This window comes from Saccoglossus kowalevskii, chromosome 18, assembly GCF_978046115.1.
Source record: "Saccoglossus kowalevskii chromosome 18, keSacKowa6.1, whole genome shotgun sequence".
Lineage (NCBI taxonomy): Eukaryota > Metazoa > Hemichordata > Enteropneusta > Harrimaniidae > Saccoglossus > Saccoglossus kowalevskii.
The window spans coordinates 24167499-24181799 of NC_140658.1; the positions used below are offsets into that span (position 1 = coordinate 24167499).

At 34.3% G+C, this 14301-nt stretch overlaps 1 protein-coding gene across 1 annotated transcript; it reads right to left on the reverse strand.

Annotated features, from left to right (window-relative positions):
* Positions 1-2454: 2454 nt before the first annotated feature.
* On the reverse strand, positions 2455-10227 carry LOC146731956 (uncharacterized). Its single transcript, XM_085493018.1, has 14 exons — positions 10071-10227; positions 9830-9942; positions 9134-9227; positions 8718-8743; positions 8445-8536; positions 7723-7852; positions 7458-7535; positions 7111-7223; positions 6317-6564; positions 5865-5948; positions 5260-5366; positions 4839-4954; positions 3464-3644; positions 2455-2546 (listed from the first exon to the last, which is right to left on the reverse strand). The coding sequence occupies exons 1-14, from the start codon at positions 10087-10089 to the stop codon at positions 2463-2465; spliced, it is 1485 nt and encodes a 494-aa protein (XP_085349144.1). The 5' UTR covers positions 10090-10227; the 3' UTR covers positions 2455-2462.
* Positions 10228-14301: the final 4074 nt, after the last annotated feature.

Here is a 14301-nt window from a genome sequence, read left to right on the forward strand (position 1 = left end):
AACAAGGTGGTGGTATGTCAAACACATGGTATTCAAGACTCATACGTCTTGCCTGTCCCTCTTCCTTACGATGACATAGTCAATGAGATGCCAGTGCTTTGAGCGGGGAAGCATCTATGAAGTCCTGTTGCGGGTAGAGAGGTTGAAGACTGTGTTGGTGATCAGAAGACCATGCTCAACGTAGGTCTGGAAGAGTAGTAGACCGTTGCTGTTGCATGCTTCCCGACCACTCCTTCCCAGGAGCCACTATCACGACAAACTCTCGCATTAAAATCACCAAGAATGTTGAGTTTGTCTGCACGGGGAACAGCAGTGATGACAGTGTTCAGGTCTTCATAAAACCTGTCCTTGGTCTCATCTGGGTTGGTCATGGTGGGGAATAGGCACGTGAAGTACTTCTGTCCACGAGAAAGGGGGAGTCTCATCGTCATAAGGCGATAATTCTCACCCTTTGGGGGTCCAGCCAACTTGCCATCCAAAGTCGTCTTGACTGCAAAGCCAACTCCCGCTTCTCTTCTCTTTTCAGGTCCACGTCCACTGGATAATATGTAATAAAAAATGTGTGTAAATGCCAACTCAGCTACACTCAATTACTGAATAATACCTACATTTTGGGCACACACAACTTCTGGACAACACATTTAATAAGACAAACTAACAATAACTGACCTTCAAGTATTTTATGCTAATATAATAAAAATATATTAACACAATATTTCGAAAAGAACATATTCCTTAGTTATCACTAAACAAATTGAACATATTTGATTTATTCATATATATATAACAACTCAGTTCAAATTTAGGCATTATTGTGAATGTATTAAAATATTAGATAAGAAACCCACAAAGACATCAAATCTGAACATTTGTAATAGTGACACCATCATGTCTTGTTTCCTAAAATAGGATGCAGGCGCCAATTAAAGAATGTGCCTTAGTAACTACGACTACAGACAACATCACATTTGAAATAAACTAGAAAATACACACCAAAAAAATGCCGAACAAAAGGCATATTCACGTACAAATAAATCTGAAATGACCAACAGTCGGCAATTTTGAATTGAATTACAAGCACGGATAACATATTGTGAGTAACTGTAGTCAAATTTGACTATAATCGAAGCATGTGATTCGTGACAACGAATGCGTACAAATGCTAGGGGTGACTCGCAAAATCGAATCAATATCCTCGGTAAAATATGATCCTATATTTGACGACTCATCTGTTACGCAAAACATTTCACTATGTGGCCTATTTATAAGTGATCACTACGCACCTCAACAACTTGATCACAGCATTGTTTAATTTCAACACGTATATCCAAATTGCGTATTGGTGACTGTGCAGATTTATTTAGTTTGAGACCAATTTAACATTTCTTTAAACACATAACCTGTCATACAGGTATGTATGTCTAGATTAAAATTTCCCAATAATCTACGAAGCAATCCATAAACTCCACGACCAACAGCACATGTGCATATTAACCAGGAAATCAACATGACCATGGAATTTTGATTAATCACAATACCAAAAAAACACTTTTGAAGATGATGCGATATCCGCGGCTGTAATAAGTACTACGTACACTAGTATCACCTATTTTCAGTTAACAAACATCCACTTTTGCCCTTTCTACAAAGAGATTCTTCCCTGTATATTACATTACATATCAATATATTGTGGTATCCACGTACTATGTTTTTAAAAAAATACCAGGAGATAGTACAAGTTGCAAAAGTTATATAAGTTATTCAATTTCTACATTATAGGGGAAATGAGTAAAAGTAACGACAACTACATAAATAACACCTTAAATCAGTTACTATTTTATTAAAGACCAAACAACAATGTACAAATACAGATCGTACAAATTCACTACGAATTCGTTGTTGTGCTAAAAGATTTATGAAAGATTTTGCAATAAAACAGAACATAATTATTCAGATACAACAAATTGTTTAAATGTTCCCAGTAATTATAATATTTAAGCAAAACCACTTCTATTATATCAGCTATATATAGTAGATGGTGAAAAATACGTCAAATTTGATGATACTAAATACTTATATTTTAAATGGTTAGATTTGACTGAACTCACTAAATAATGTGATAATATAACAAGCAAAGCTAACAGCGAGCTATTGTGGGCAACAATTCTTAACAACTGCAATTAAATGACAATTTTTGTATCATTACAACAAGCGTAGATTTTTCCACCTCGTATATCTTAATACTTATTACATTGTGCATTGTGGCTTTCGACTAAATTTAAACATAAACACATGGCATACAAACGTAAAGCTAGGGCCAAAGATAATTGAATTAACTATGTTGAACAATATAATCCAGTTTTTATAAAGGACATTGTATTATCTGACACGTAATAGTTTCTTGACTGTCTTCTCTTCTCCAAAGATCGTTTGTTATTCTCTGCACCCATTCAATTTCTTCGTTATTGACTTAGACTATTCAGTACTTCCAGACAGGTATTTCTCGTTGTCGACGATTTCAGAAGATACCATTTCTTTTCTTGTCCCTTGAATGGAAGGAAATGTAAAGATTCAGGTGCAATATTTGGATACAGTGAAGTATTCCATTAAAAAATATTATTTTTGCATAATTTGCTTTTAAAGTATCCAAACGAATAATTTATTTCTCTACACTTGGGGCACGTGTTAATCAAGTAGTGTTCTTATTTGGATTTCCACTGTCTGTCATTTGATTGACTACCTTTTATTATCCATTCGGTCTAGCTATTTCAGGCAGAAGCTTAAATGGTCATGCTATTTTACATGTTTTGTTTTAATATATTGAAGGACATAGCGGATGTTGGTACATGAATGAATGAAAACCATTTACAGTCTCCAGCTACCTGTCTGTATCAACAGATGTAAAGCTCATTGGTAGCTTCACATTTGTGTCTTTCAAGGATAAATTTAAAGACATTTGCAATTTGCAACCTTCATTGCAGTCTTAAAATATAACTTTGCGCACATTGCAGGGCACTTGATGAACCCATAGTTACGAAAAGCAATTGTTTGGCAAGAGGCGGAACAGTTTATAATCTCTTAGAATTGAATTTGTATAATTTCCCAATCAATCGTTGCCATATACTATTATATGTTAATCTACATTTCTGAAGTAAATATGTATGTCTTTGCGTTGTAAATTGCAACTGGGTGGTTTATGGCTCAGCAATGCGCATTGCACACAAGTGACATTGAAATGAAACATTTAAAATAGTATTTTTTAACAGTGCTATTTGAACAGAAAAGGGATTTTCACTGTCAATATTGTTTAGTTAACATTCACCATGTTAAGATTGAATACAAGTGATTCACCAACTTAATTGAATTATTTTATTGACATTAAGTGACTCGCGGGAAATTGCTTTTTTGCTAATTTCTAACATTTGTGTTACTCAAATGTCAGTATAAACCATATACAAACTACCTCTTCTTTGTATGTAATCTGTATCATATCTTCTTTTCCATCCCCGTTGACGCTATAGTCTTCGGCATGAGCACATTCTTTACGAAGGTGTTTTCTTTCTTTATCAGTTAATTTCTCCTCGAAGCCAAGAATAATTTTGGATCGTTGTATCATTGCATTGGATTTACCATTGTCATACATGCTGGAAAACAAAATAACGTATATGGTCGCTCAAATAAAAACTGGGCATAACATATGAATTGTTTGTTGAAATCACCAATGCCTGATCACCTTAACTGATATCTATTAAAATAAAACTATTCTATATCAGTTATACTTTACGCAGTCTCGTACATTGGTGTTGCTGTGCGTTTGAATATATTCGGGATTTATACCTGATTTCAATAGCAAACACGATTATTGTTAGGGTACTGTCATGATTTATTTCCATGTGTTTAGAGATCCGTCACTTATCCGATTTGATGACTGGTTTCATGTGAAGTGCTGGTTTATATATTTCAACACTTTCCCCATAACCTGTCATCATTTTGGTGTATACGAGGTCCTGGACGGAACTTGAGTCAGTGAATGGAACTAATTACGATATGAACTTTGCTAACCGACCGTTATTTCTGACAGTTTGGTAAGTGTAGTCTTTTGATATAGCGGACAATTAATCAAGTATATATGACGTGTTAAGTACTTCGTGTGATTGGCTACATGCGAGTTGATTTTTTTTAAAGCTACGCCTTAAGCTTTTAAATTTCCTTGTGATAGGTTAAAGTTTGGGAAGTAAATAAGTAGAGTCTGGGTCAGTCTTGAGAGTGCTCCACGAGCGAGAGAGTCTTGGGAAACTTTTCCCCGAGGCATTCTGTCTTGGAGAGTTCTAGACGGGCGACTAAGTCTAGAGAAGTTGACACGATCTCGATTTGTGTGTGTGTGTCTTTGTTCAGTCGAAAAGGTTCTGAATGTAACGTTCACTGGTACCTGGCGTAGGTTTAATAACACGACAATTAAGCCATCATAGTACTCTGGAATCACTCATATATCAGTAAATCATATACAAACAACGATATCCACACTATATCAGCACTGATTCATTTCCAAGTCATCAGGCTAGATACTCCTATGTGTCATCCATTCCAATTACATCTCTATGCCTATGAACTTTTGATCATTTAATTTAAAAAAAGTAAAGTTCTTCCAGCATGGTTGTTGCTTATGTATCCCATAAGTACTAGACCAAATTGACCGAATTTCGATACAGCAGGACGATATAATATAATTCCTGTTTATGCACTACACTCAAACACGTAATTACATAGCCCTACCAAATAATCTACATTTAAATGTATTCAGATTAGTACTGTCCTTTCCAATCAAGGCGCTTTCTTACCTGGAAAATCTGTAACTCAACATTGCAATGAATATACTCAGATATATTACCGCTGCAATTAAAAGGTATAATCCAACCATGATATCCGCCATAACACGGTTCGCATCTCTCAGTCCCTGTGATTAAATGATCAATATTACTTTAAAAAATAGGCAATTCTAAGTAGCTAGCGTTATTAGACATTCGATTTCAGCATTTATAAATCAGAAGTAATATACAATGGCATAAATATCAAGTCGATATGGTGTCCAACTATCAGAGAATGGAGTCAGCTATAAAATGGAAATAACATAATAACCATAGGTTCTATACAAATAACACACTACTGCTAGATGAGTTTTTTCCTAGTGCAGTATGTGGTACACACATATAAGATTAATAATTCTACTAATGATGATTGTAGACAAAATAAATATCGTACCTCATAATTATAGTCATCCACTAGTGCCATACGGAATAGAGTGAACATTGTAGCAATAACTGACTCGTAAAATGGGATACCACCAAATATCATCCAAAACGCACACGCTAGGAAAGTGGATTTAAAAATTTATAATATTTAATTGTAGAAGGCAATTTAAAGAATCTAGAATACTATTTGCATATTTATTTCCTGCGTCTGATTGTGGTGAAATGGCTACAAAAAGTGGATAGTATACAGATTTCAAGTTTATCAAAAATGTGTTTTCCGTTTATGTATCTACGTTTTACCTCACATGGCGAAATAAAACATAAAATATTACAAGTTTTGTAAAAATGTTGCTTAGTAGTTTAGTAGTTAGTAGTAAAAGTAGAATTCCCAGATTCAGTTTTAGTCGAATTTCATTGAAAAATAATGAATACTAATAGTTTGAATGGACGCATTTAAATTCTTTTTATTGTTGCCTTATAATGGTGTTAATCGATGACACTAAATATACACTCATTTTTTCTAAAGACATCGTATTTAGAATTTCTAAAAACTAGTAAGACTTGTTCTGCGTTATTCAATTAAAAAATAATTACGAGTGCTACTGAACTACTTACTAAATGGTAAATAAAACATTAAAGCCAAGATTAGGAATTTTCCCGCATCTCCAAGTACAATATAAACCACAAGAATAAAAGGACCTGCAATTGGAAGCAGAGTGTTGAATTTCAAAGGTTAAAGCACATATTGTTTCAAAATAAAAGTATCCAGTATAAGTGCTTACTATAAGGATGTTATAAGGTACCCACAAAATGACACATTCACATATTATTCTGCTCCGATTAATCATTGATTCTGGAAGAGTTGAAAGAGCTAATCCCAAAACCATCGATACGTCATTTCTGCAATCACGAAAAAAAGTACTGAAGATGATAACTATTCCATCATTAGAGGTAAGATGACACGTACACACCGTTTCATGTAACTGCGTATATATACCCAAACTTACCAAAGTGATAGTATTTGAATGAATGTGAAAATAGTTTCGAATATATAGTTTGAAACTTACCCAAATGCGTGAATGCTCTGATTGATTTGTACAATCGAAACCAGACAAAAATAATTGTGAATGCAAACCATCCTAAATGTATCTTCCCTGCCAAGCTTTCATTCACCCAGTGGTCTGCATCATCTTCGTATTGAGTTGTATCATTTGATCGTGGATGACATAGTTCATCCGATGCAATACCGATATCTATCAAATGAGTTAAAACCACCACCGTCAGGAGAAAATACACAAACCAGTCGTAGTAATTCCTGGAAAAAAGATGAATAATAATAATGATTAAGTTTGACTTTGGTGATTCTGTTTCAAATTATTTGGCATGAACAAAAAATGAACTTCGCCATTGCCAATATTAATCACGTTATTCTTTAATAGGTAGGAAGCTGAATAGTCGACACGCGCAACAATGAATAATAATTTCTAATATTTTTGTATAAACTTATATACTGTTATTGATAAACAATACGTTTCAGAGGCATATCTTGCTACGCTATAGCACACTGTCTAAATAATAGCAAATAAATAACCTGGAGTTCATGCCAAACAGCAGGAAACAATTCTTTGATGAAAGTTATAATACATGCACATTAAGAACTTGAGATAAGGCAAATGCCCCTCGCCAATGTAAGCAGTTTAATGTCTATTTTCACCCCAAATTATTTCCAACTATGCTGTTAATTATTACTATGATCAAAAATGTAAATGTTTAAAAATGTGAATTGATGTGACAGGAAGGTGTTATCCATAACATTTTAATATATAGTCAACCTATCAATAATCATAAAAGTTCAACCTACCAATAGCCATAAAAGTTTGATGGTCGCCCTTCCCAGGAATTGCGTTTGCACTCTACTTTTTCCTCATACTTTTCAGCACTCTTCCTTATACACTTTAGCAATTCGGTCAAATTCTGTAATTGAATCAAAACACAAATTATAACAAAAAGAATAACAAAATAACATACATGGCAATTTTGAAACATTGCTGCTGAGAGCTGCCAATTGTTTTTTTTTTGTTTCTGAGCGAGATGTATGTAATACAATGATATACTGGATAATTGGCCTAATCAGCATACAGTTAATCGCCATAATGACAAGGAACCACTTCCACTGCCAATAGTTATTTAGATCCATCATAAAATCACCTTTCTTTTTTCCCTTGATTCCTTATATTCCCGGTATTCTTGAACAATGAACCAAATTGTGCACAAAATAGCCATGACCTAAAATAGAATTACAATAAAAGATGTAAAAGATGAATTCATTTTTATAAAATCGGATAAACAAAGCCAATAGAAACGATATTGTTGTATTTTTTCATCTAACAATACAGTCGATATATTATACAGTCAAAGTGCATTTACGGCTATGTTCCATTTGACATTGTTATTAATATAGCTAGTTTCCTACCCATAGAATCACACGCAACAAGTCGAGCGGAAACTCATAACATCCACGGGCATGAGGCTTCACCACAGCTAGCATCGACCACAGCACAACAAATAATAAGTTCCATAGTAAATCTTTTTTTGCAGCCCATCTTAAAAAAATAATACAATAAATATTCTAATAATTCTTCTGTTCTAAACGGAAAATGATCTATTCATTTAACCCCCCCAAAAAAGACATGTAAAAACTACCATGGCAGAACAACATAATTTTCATCGTCAAATGTTTGCAGGTGACTACTCTGTGTGTATACTGTGATTATATGTCTTCACCGAAAATCGGTTCAGACCCCCCAGTTTAATTGCTCAACAGTAAACAATAAATCGATAAATTGATTGACAACAAAATGCAAAATCAGAAACTGTTTCTTGTGTAATAAAGCAGCGGTTTCATTGGTAATTTTATCCGAGAAACCTATTGAAATTTGTACCAAATATACATCCAATACACGAAGAACATCTTTAATTATTGTAGAATTCCATAATGTATAGCAAACAAACTCTATGGTCTAAAAATTATCTAAAATTTATCTACAAAACATTATTTTATTTATCACACAAATAGTGTATGCTTTTCTGCACATTAGTAATTATTTAATTTCCTTATTTTACTGGTGAAATAAAATTTCAATTTAAATTTTAATATATATATGTTGAAAATTTGAATTCAAATTATAGTATTACCTTGCAAACTTTTGCCACTTGATTTCAATAAATTTTCGAAAAACGGGATGATCAATGACTTCTAAAAGGGTATTATCAACAACAGCTTGCAACTGCAAAAATAATACACTGCATAAACATAATAATAGCATAAACCACTGATTTAAATATTCTATGAATATAGCTACAAATCTAGATTTGACAACACGTGTAGTTGCCAATAGCCTCTAATGTGTCATACATAATTCACATTAAATTTAATGAGTGGTAACTAATATGTAAACGAAATCTTACCGGGCTTCTTGTATATGGCGTCTCAGCTGAAAATAAATGTTATTCTACATAAACACATTGATAACAATACATTTCATAGTAAAATGCTTTACTTTAAAATGATATATATAGTCATGAGTGCCTGACAATTACAGTTTCTGCTTGGATAATACATTCATTTTTTTGTTTGTTAATTGGTATATCCATAGCAACCACTGACATACTCATCAACCCGTACCCATCAACGTGGGTACAATAGCATATTCGCCCTAGTCGATCATTGCTGCTTGCAGCTATATTCATCTCCTTGACAAGTTTAGCTTGATGGTGTGTTTAGTATTTAATATATAAACAATTTAACAATGCAAATGCTAATCATGCTGTATAGAAAATGTATTTGACAGAAATCGAATGTGTTTCTCTACATAATCACCTACCATTGGTTTCTCCTTTTTCCAATATTTTCAAATCATATGTCTGCTTTCCTTCAAGAGAAACTTTTTCATGCAGTCGATCTAATGCTAGACTTGCCTGCATACAAAGTATGGAAATTCTTAGAAATACATAGTACGCGACTAGGTAATGTCCTATCAGTTGGGATATGAAACTAAGAATTCACGTGACAAACAAATGCGAACACATAACGTATACACAATGTAGTTCAATCTGCAAACAATATCGATCACTTATAATGTGATTGATATATTGTTTGTTAAAATACGAACAGAAAAGGCTAATTTCTTTCACCGTAAGGCCAAATGTTACAGTGTGCCCAATTGTTGTGGTATTGTACTGTTTTTTTCTTTCTATCATATTAGGAACTTCCAATTATGGAGCAATTACGCGTGTGAGCGTTCTTTATTAGTACAACCAAATATGGCAGCGCCCAGGCTTGACTGAACTACACACACAGAAGTTCGCTAAATCTGTTCTAAACCTTTTAGATGTCGGCATTTCCATGAAGTATCATGGAAGGAAGGTTATCACGACGATACCGCAAAGTATGCACTCAGACATCACGCCGTAGCATTGCCCTCCGCTGCGCGTCGGTCGATACCATCGCTGTACTGTCTTCGTGCATACTTTTCGATATCCTCTTAATAACCTCATAATATTAATATTATAATCCTTACCACATTTGTCATTTTTGCGTCCAACATAAAAATAAAACAAGACTCGCCGTGTTTGTCTGTAACTGTTACTTGTGCACCTTCACGTAGAAGCAGCATACAAGCCTTATTCTGTTCTAAAAAATATAGTACGACTTATGTGGTATATTAGAACAGTATCCGTTGTTTTTGAAACTATTTGATAAATAAGTAAATAAGTTGAATCACAGTTACGAGATATATTGGATTCTAAACGTCTACATACTGTTAAGAGCTGCAAGCATCAACGGCGTTCTACCATCTGCATCTTTTCCATCGATATTTTCGGTTGCCAACGATCTTTTTATTTCGTCGCAGTCACCATTAAATGCTGCATAATGAAGTTGCGTCGTTTCTGATTCTGGACCTCTACGTGTTACTATGTATCAACGGAGGGAGTGGAGAATTACTACAGTTTCAACTGTTACATGGGCTATATTAAGATCAACTTGTTATAGATGGTGGAAATTTAAATTGGAACAAAATGAGTGAAGGATCCTAAACTTTCGAATTATACTTTATGTTAATAGCACAATATAATTTTTGAATGACTGCTACACAGTGATTTGATTCAATTGCCAAATTTTCTAATTATCACAATAAATAATAAATTGGGATATACACGTTGTGCGTAGGCAATCTCGTACTAGAAAATGTCCCGGTTATGCCTCCGTGTTTTAGCGTGGTACCATTTGTAATACTGTTCAAATGCAGATGTTCAACATTCTATAACATATATTAGGATAGCATAGTACTCACCCAGATCAGTATCAGCGATTTCTTCATCTGGTAGTTGAGTTTCATTTTCTGTAGTTGGCTTATTTCCAGACCGTTTACATGTGCCGGTGGGCAGACGATTTCCCATGTTGTTTGCAAAGAATCTAGCAAATAAACATTTTATTTGTGCATATATTGTACTTGATTGTATTAGTATTCATCAATCTCATTAAAAATAAAATAAACCATTTGATAAGTCGCGCCCTTGTGACGTAACTGGAAAATATTAGTTGATAAGAACTCCCAATGAATATATGTATAATTTATATTGTATGAACCTTAATATATACTTTTTGACTAGTTAATATGGATGCAGTGGTACTCGATACTCGTTAAACTTAGTATGACCTAAACTATGTGTATGGTCTGTACAATTACTTACTTCTGGATGGCTACTGTGTATATTGTCATTGTTGATGGGTGAACCCATAAACCTCGTCACATAATCAATGTTGACCTCCAAAAAATGTTTTAATAATGTATAATATAAGGCTGAATTTGTGGCCGAGAAGATCGTACAGCGAAGATATTGTTCAAGACGCGACGTTAAATATCAAAACATAAGGGGGAATTCCAATTGCAATGCAAAATTGAACTTTACGTTCACAGAACAGATGAATAGTTCTATAAATACCAAAGAACCTTGCTGAATAGGAATGTCGACTGCTATTACGAGAGGTTGCCATGCGTGCCTCAAAACGCAAGTTGGTGAAAAGAAGTTAGAAAAAAATCGTTTGACCTTGTTACACATTGACCTCCATGATCTGTTATATTGATATGGAAGATAGGTATATTAGTAATGATAAGGGAACACAGTACTAAACCGGATTGACTGACTCTGTTATTGTGAGTTGAGTAAACACACTTATGTTAATGTCTGACATTTACAGCAACAAGGTTGACTAGGTGCAAACTATTTGCTAACATTTTTCATTTTACAAGTCCTAAAATTAATTATATAACATCACAGTTCATTGCTTGCGCTTTCGACGCAACGTTGATAGAGTTGTAGCTTGAAGTGTTAAACAGGCAGATCTGTTTCTGGGTGAAACACACACATACTTTTGATTTACTACCGGGACGATGCGAGGTTAAAACACATGAACATTTCTAGATCGTTTATACTCGGAATGTTACAATACGTAGCAATGAGCAAACCACAGCAAATGTACTCACTGATGTTTTTAACACAATGATTCTAAATCGTAAGTCATAAATTGTCCTCATACTAATAATATTATGTGCAGTCAATTCTACCCACCCGACAAACTGTCTGTAAATCAGTTGGCGACTATTCTGGTTCTATACGAGTATAACTTCGCATAATGTTCAGTGGAACTTTAACTAGTTGTACTATGATGTGGCAGCTGTACTATGGCACAGACAAGTGTGTTTAGATAGACATGTTATTCTGTTGTCATAGTGATCGCTATCATACTTCCTGATTGGTTTCAAGAGCATACTAAGGTACGAGTTATTATATATGCGTGTGATGTAAACAAGTGATAATTCATATTATGCATCTGAGGTTCCACCAACCTACCACAGCAGACCAGATCAAACAACTGAAACGCAACATTTTTCTGCTCTTCAAGATCGATATCGCCTGTAATTATTGAGCATATAATAAAATAATGGGATGAGTTATGTTCTATGTGAATACTTTTAACCAGAGAGGGGGGGGGGGTAATCATCAAACTACACGACTACGTGGGTCAGGTACACCTTGTACGAAACAAAGGCCAATAAATTGTATTTCGCACGATATACCATGATTTGTTGACGGTCGCATACCGACGTAAAGTGCTTCTATTTTTTTCATCAAAGTAATTGTATTACTTGTTGTGTATCACGGTTTCATTAAATTGTTCATTTAACCAGGAATTTGTGGTTATATTTTGTTTTATGTAGGCCGAGTGTCTGAATGCAGTGCGCAGTCAGTCAAACAGTCACGCGTAGCTCGTAAAATGTGACTTTTGGAAGGGATTATGGAATATAAACACATACGAACCATAGTTTATTGACCTAATATAATAGGACGTGTATTGTGAATGCGCCGTCCTATCTCAAGCTTCAAAGATAGACAGTGTACATGCATATTCATTTATTCATCCAAACTTCAGTTTGTTGCCATAGCAATACTTATATCACTTCCCGTATTATCGAAAATCGTATGATATTTGCACTCGATTACACAGTTGAATGCAGTCGATTAGTGCAAGAAAGAACAGTGACATCACAGTAAAATAGGACTGTACAAAAGCACATATGAGGTATGATTTTATATTATTTTATATTCTGATCAGGTGCCATGTTAGCACCATTCCTAGTTAGAAAGTTAAGCGTCCTGTAGAAATCGTATGCTCTTGTCTATCCGTTTATTGTACAATACTATGAAAATCATCGTCGCAAATAGCCGAATAATAGTAGGGCCAGACTGTTTCTCGAGTTTTTATGAGGCAGAAAAAAATAAAATTAATTTTTTTTTCCTTTAGATTTGTATGATTCTCAAAGAATTGTAAGTGGGGTCATTGATCGGAGAGAAGAAATGAAATAAAATGTTATTCTATGTATAACCTTGTTTCTCATCTGCGCGAGACTTCGGTACTTTGATCATGATACTCTAACGAAAATGCAACTTGGGTCTGTTATGCGTATCTAACTCGACTTATTCCAATGACAAGCATTTGATTCTTACTCTGAATAAAACGAATCTGTATACAAATTTACTCAAAGAGAAACAGGATCTTCCAACAAGGTTATCATGTAATGTCATTTAAAGGTAAACAATTCATATCTAATTGATAACGAAGAATTCCAATACGTTACGTGCGGATTTAACCTAATGATATGATGGGTGTTCATGAGATGTAATTTGCCAATCGAAGTGTAATGATGTGTCGTGCTTCAAGCACATTTTAAGTAGCAAATGTCCTTTATCAAGTATGAATAACAAATGTGTCGCATTTTGTAGTCGTATGCACTTAGGCATTCTAGAGTATCTGCCATACCTATTGTTAATGGTATAACCTGTCTTATATGCAGAGCAAAGTACAGTGATATTGCATATGAGTCTAATCAAAGAAAAAATAACTATTGAGACCACTATACGTCCATCGGGGCACTTTAAGATTAGTATCACATGATGACGTATTTACGAGAGATTGTGATGTTTTGTTTAGCAAGACTCCGTACGCATACAGGCACTGTTCATAGGCAAACGGTGGTAGCACTCCTCATGCAAATGTGTTTATCATGACTGATCATAACATTCAGTGAATTGTTAAGTAATGTATTTGAAAAAGATTTAAATTGGCCTCAAATTACAAAAATGTGCTCAATTCCGTTTTGGACACAAATCTACGCTCATTGATATTATTTTTCATTCTTCAATCTTCTGTGCAATCATACCCAGAACGTCTACGATATTCGGTTGGATGGTTGTATATATATATATATATATCGTATATATAAGTGTCGGTTAGGGACGCTGGCAGAGAAGCAATTACTTCGCGTGACACCATGAACTCGTACGAATGATTGCATGAACGCATGTCACTCAAATTGGCATGTATCATTTTGCTGAAGGTAACGCCGAGTGGCATTTTGATTTCTTGCTGCAAGGATTCAATTAATTTGTTTGTTTTTTGTGTGTTTTTTTCATAAATACCATTATATTA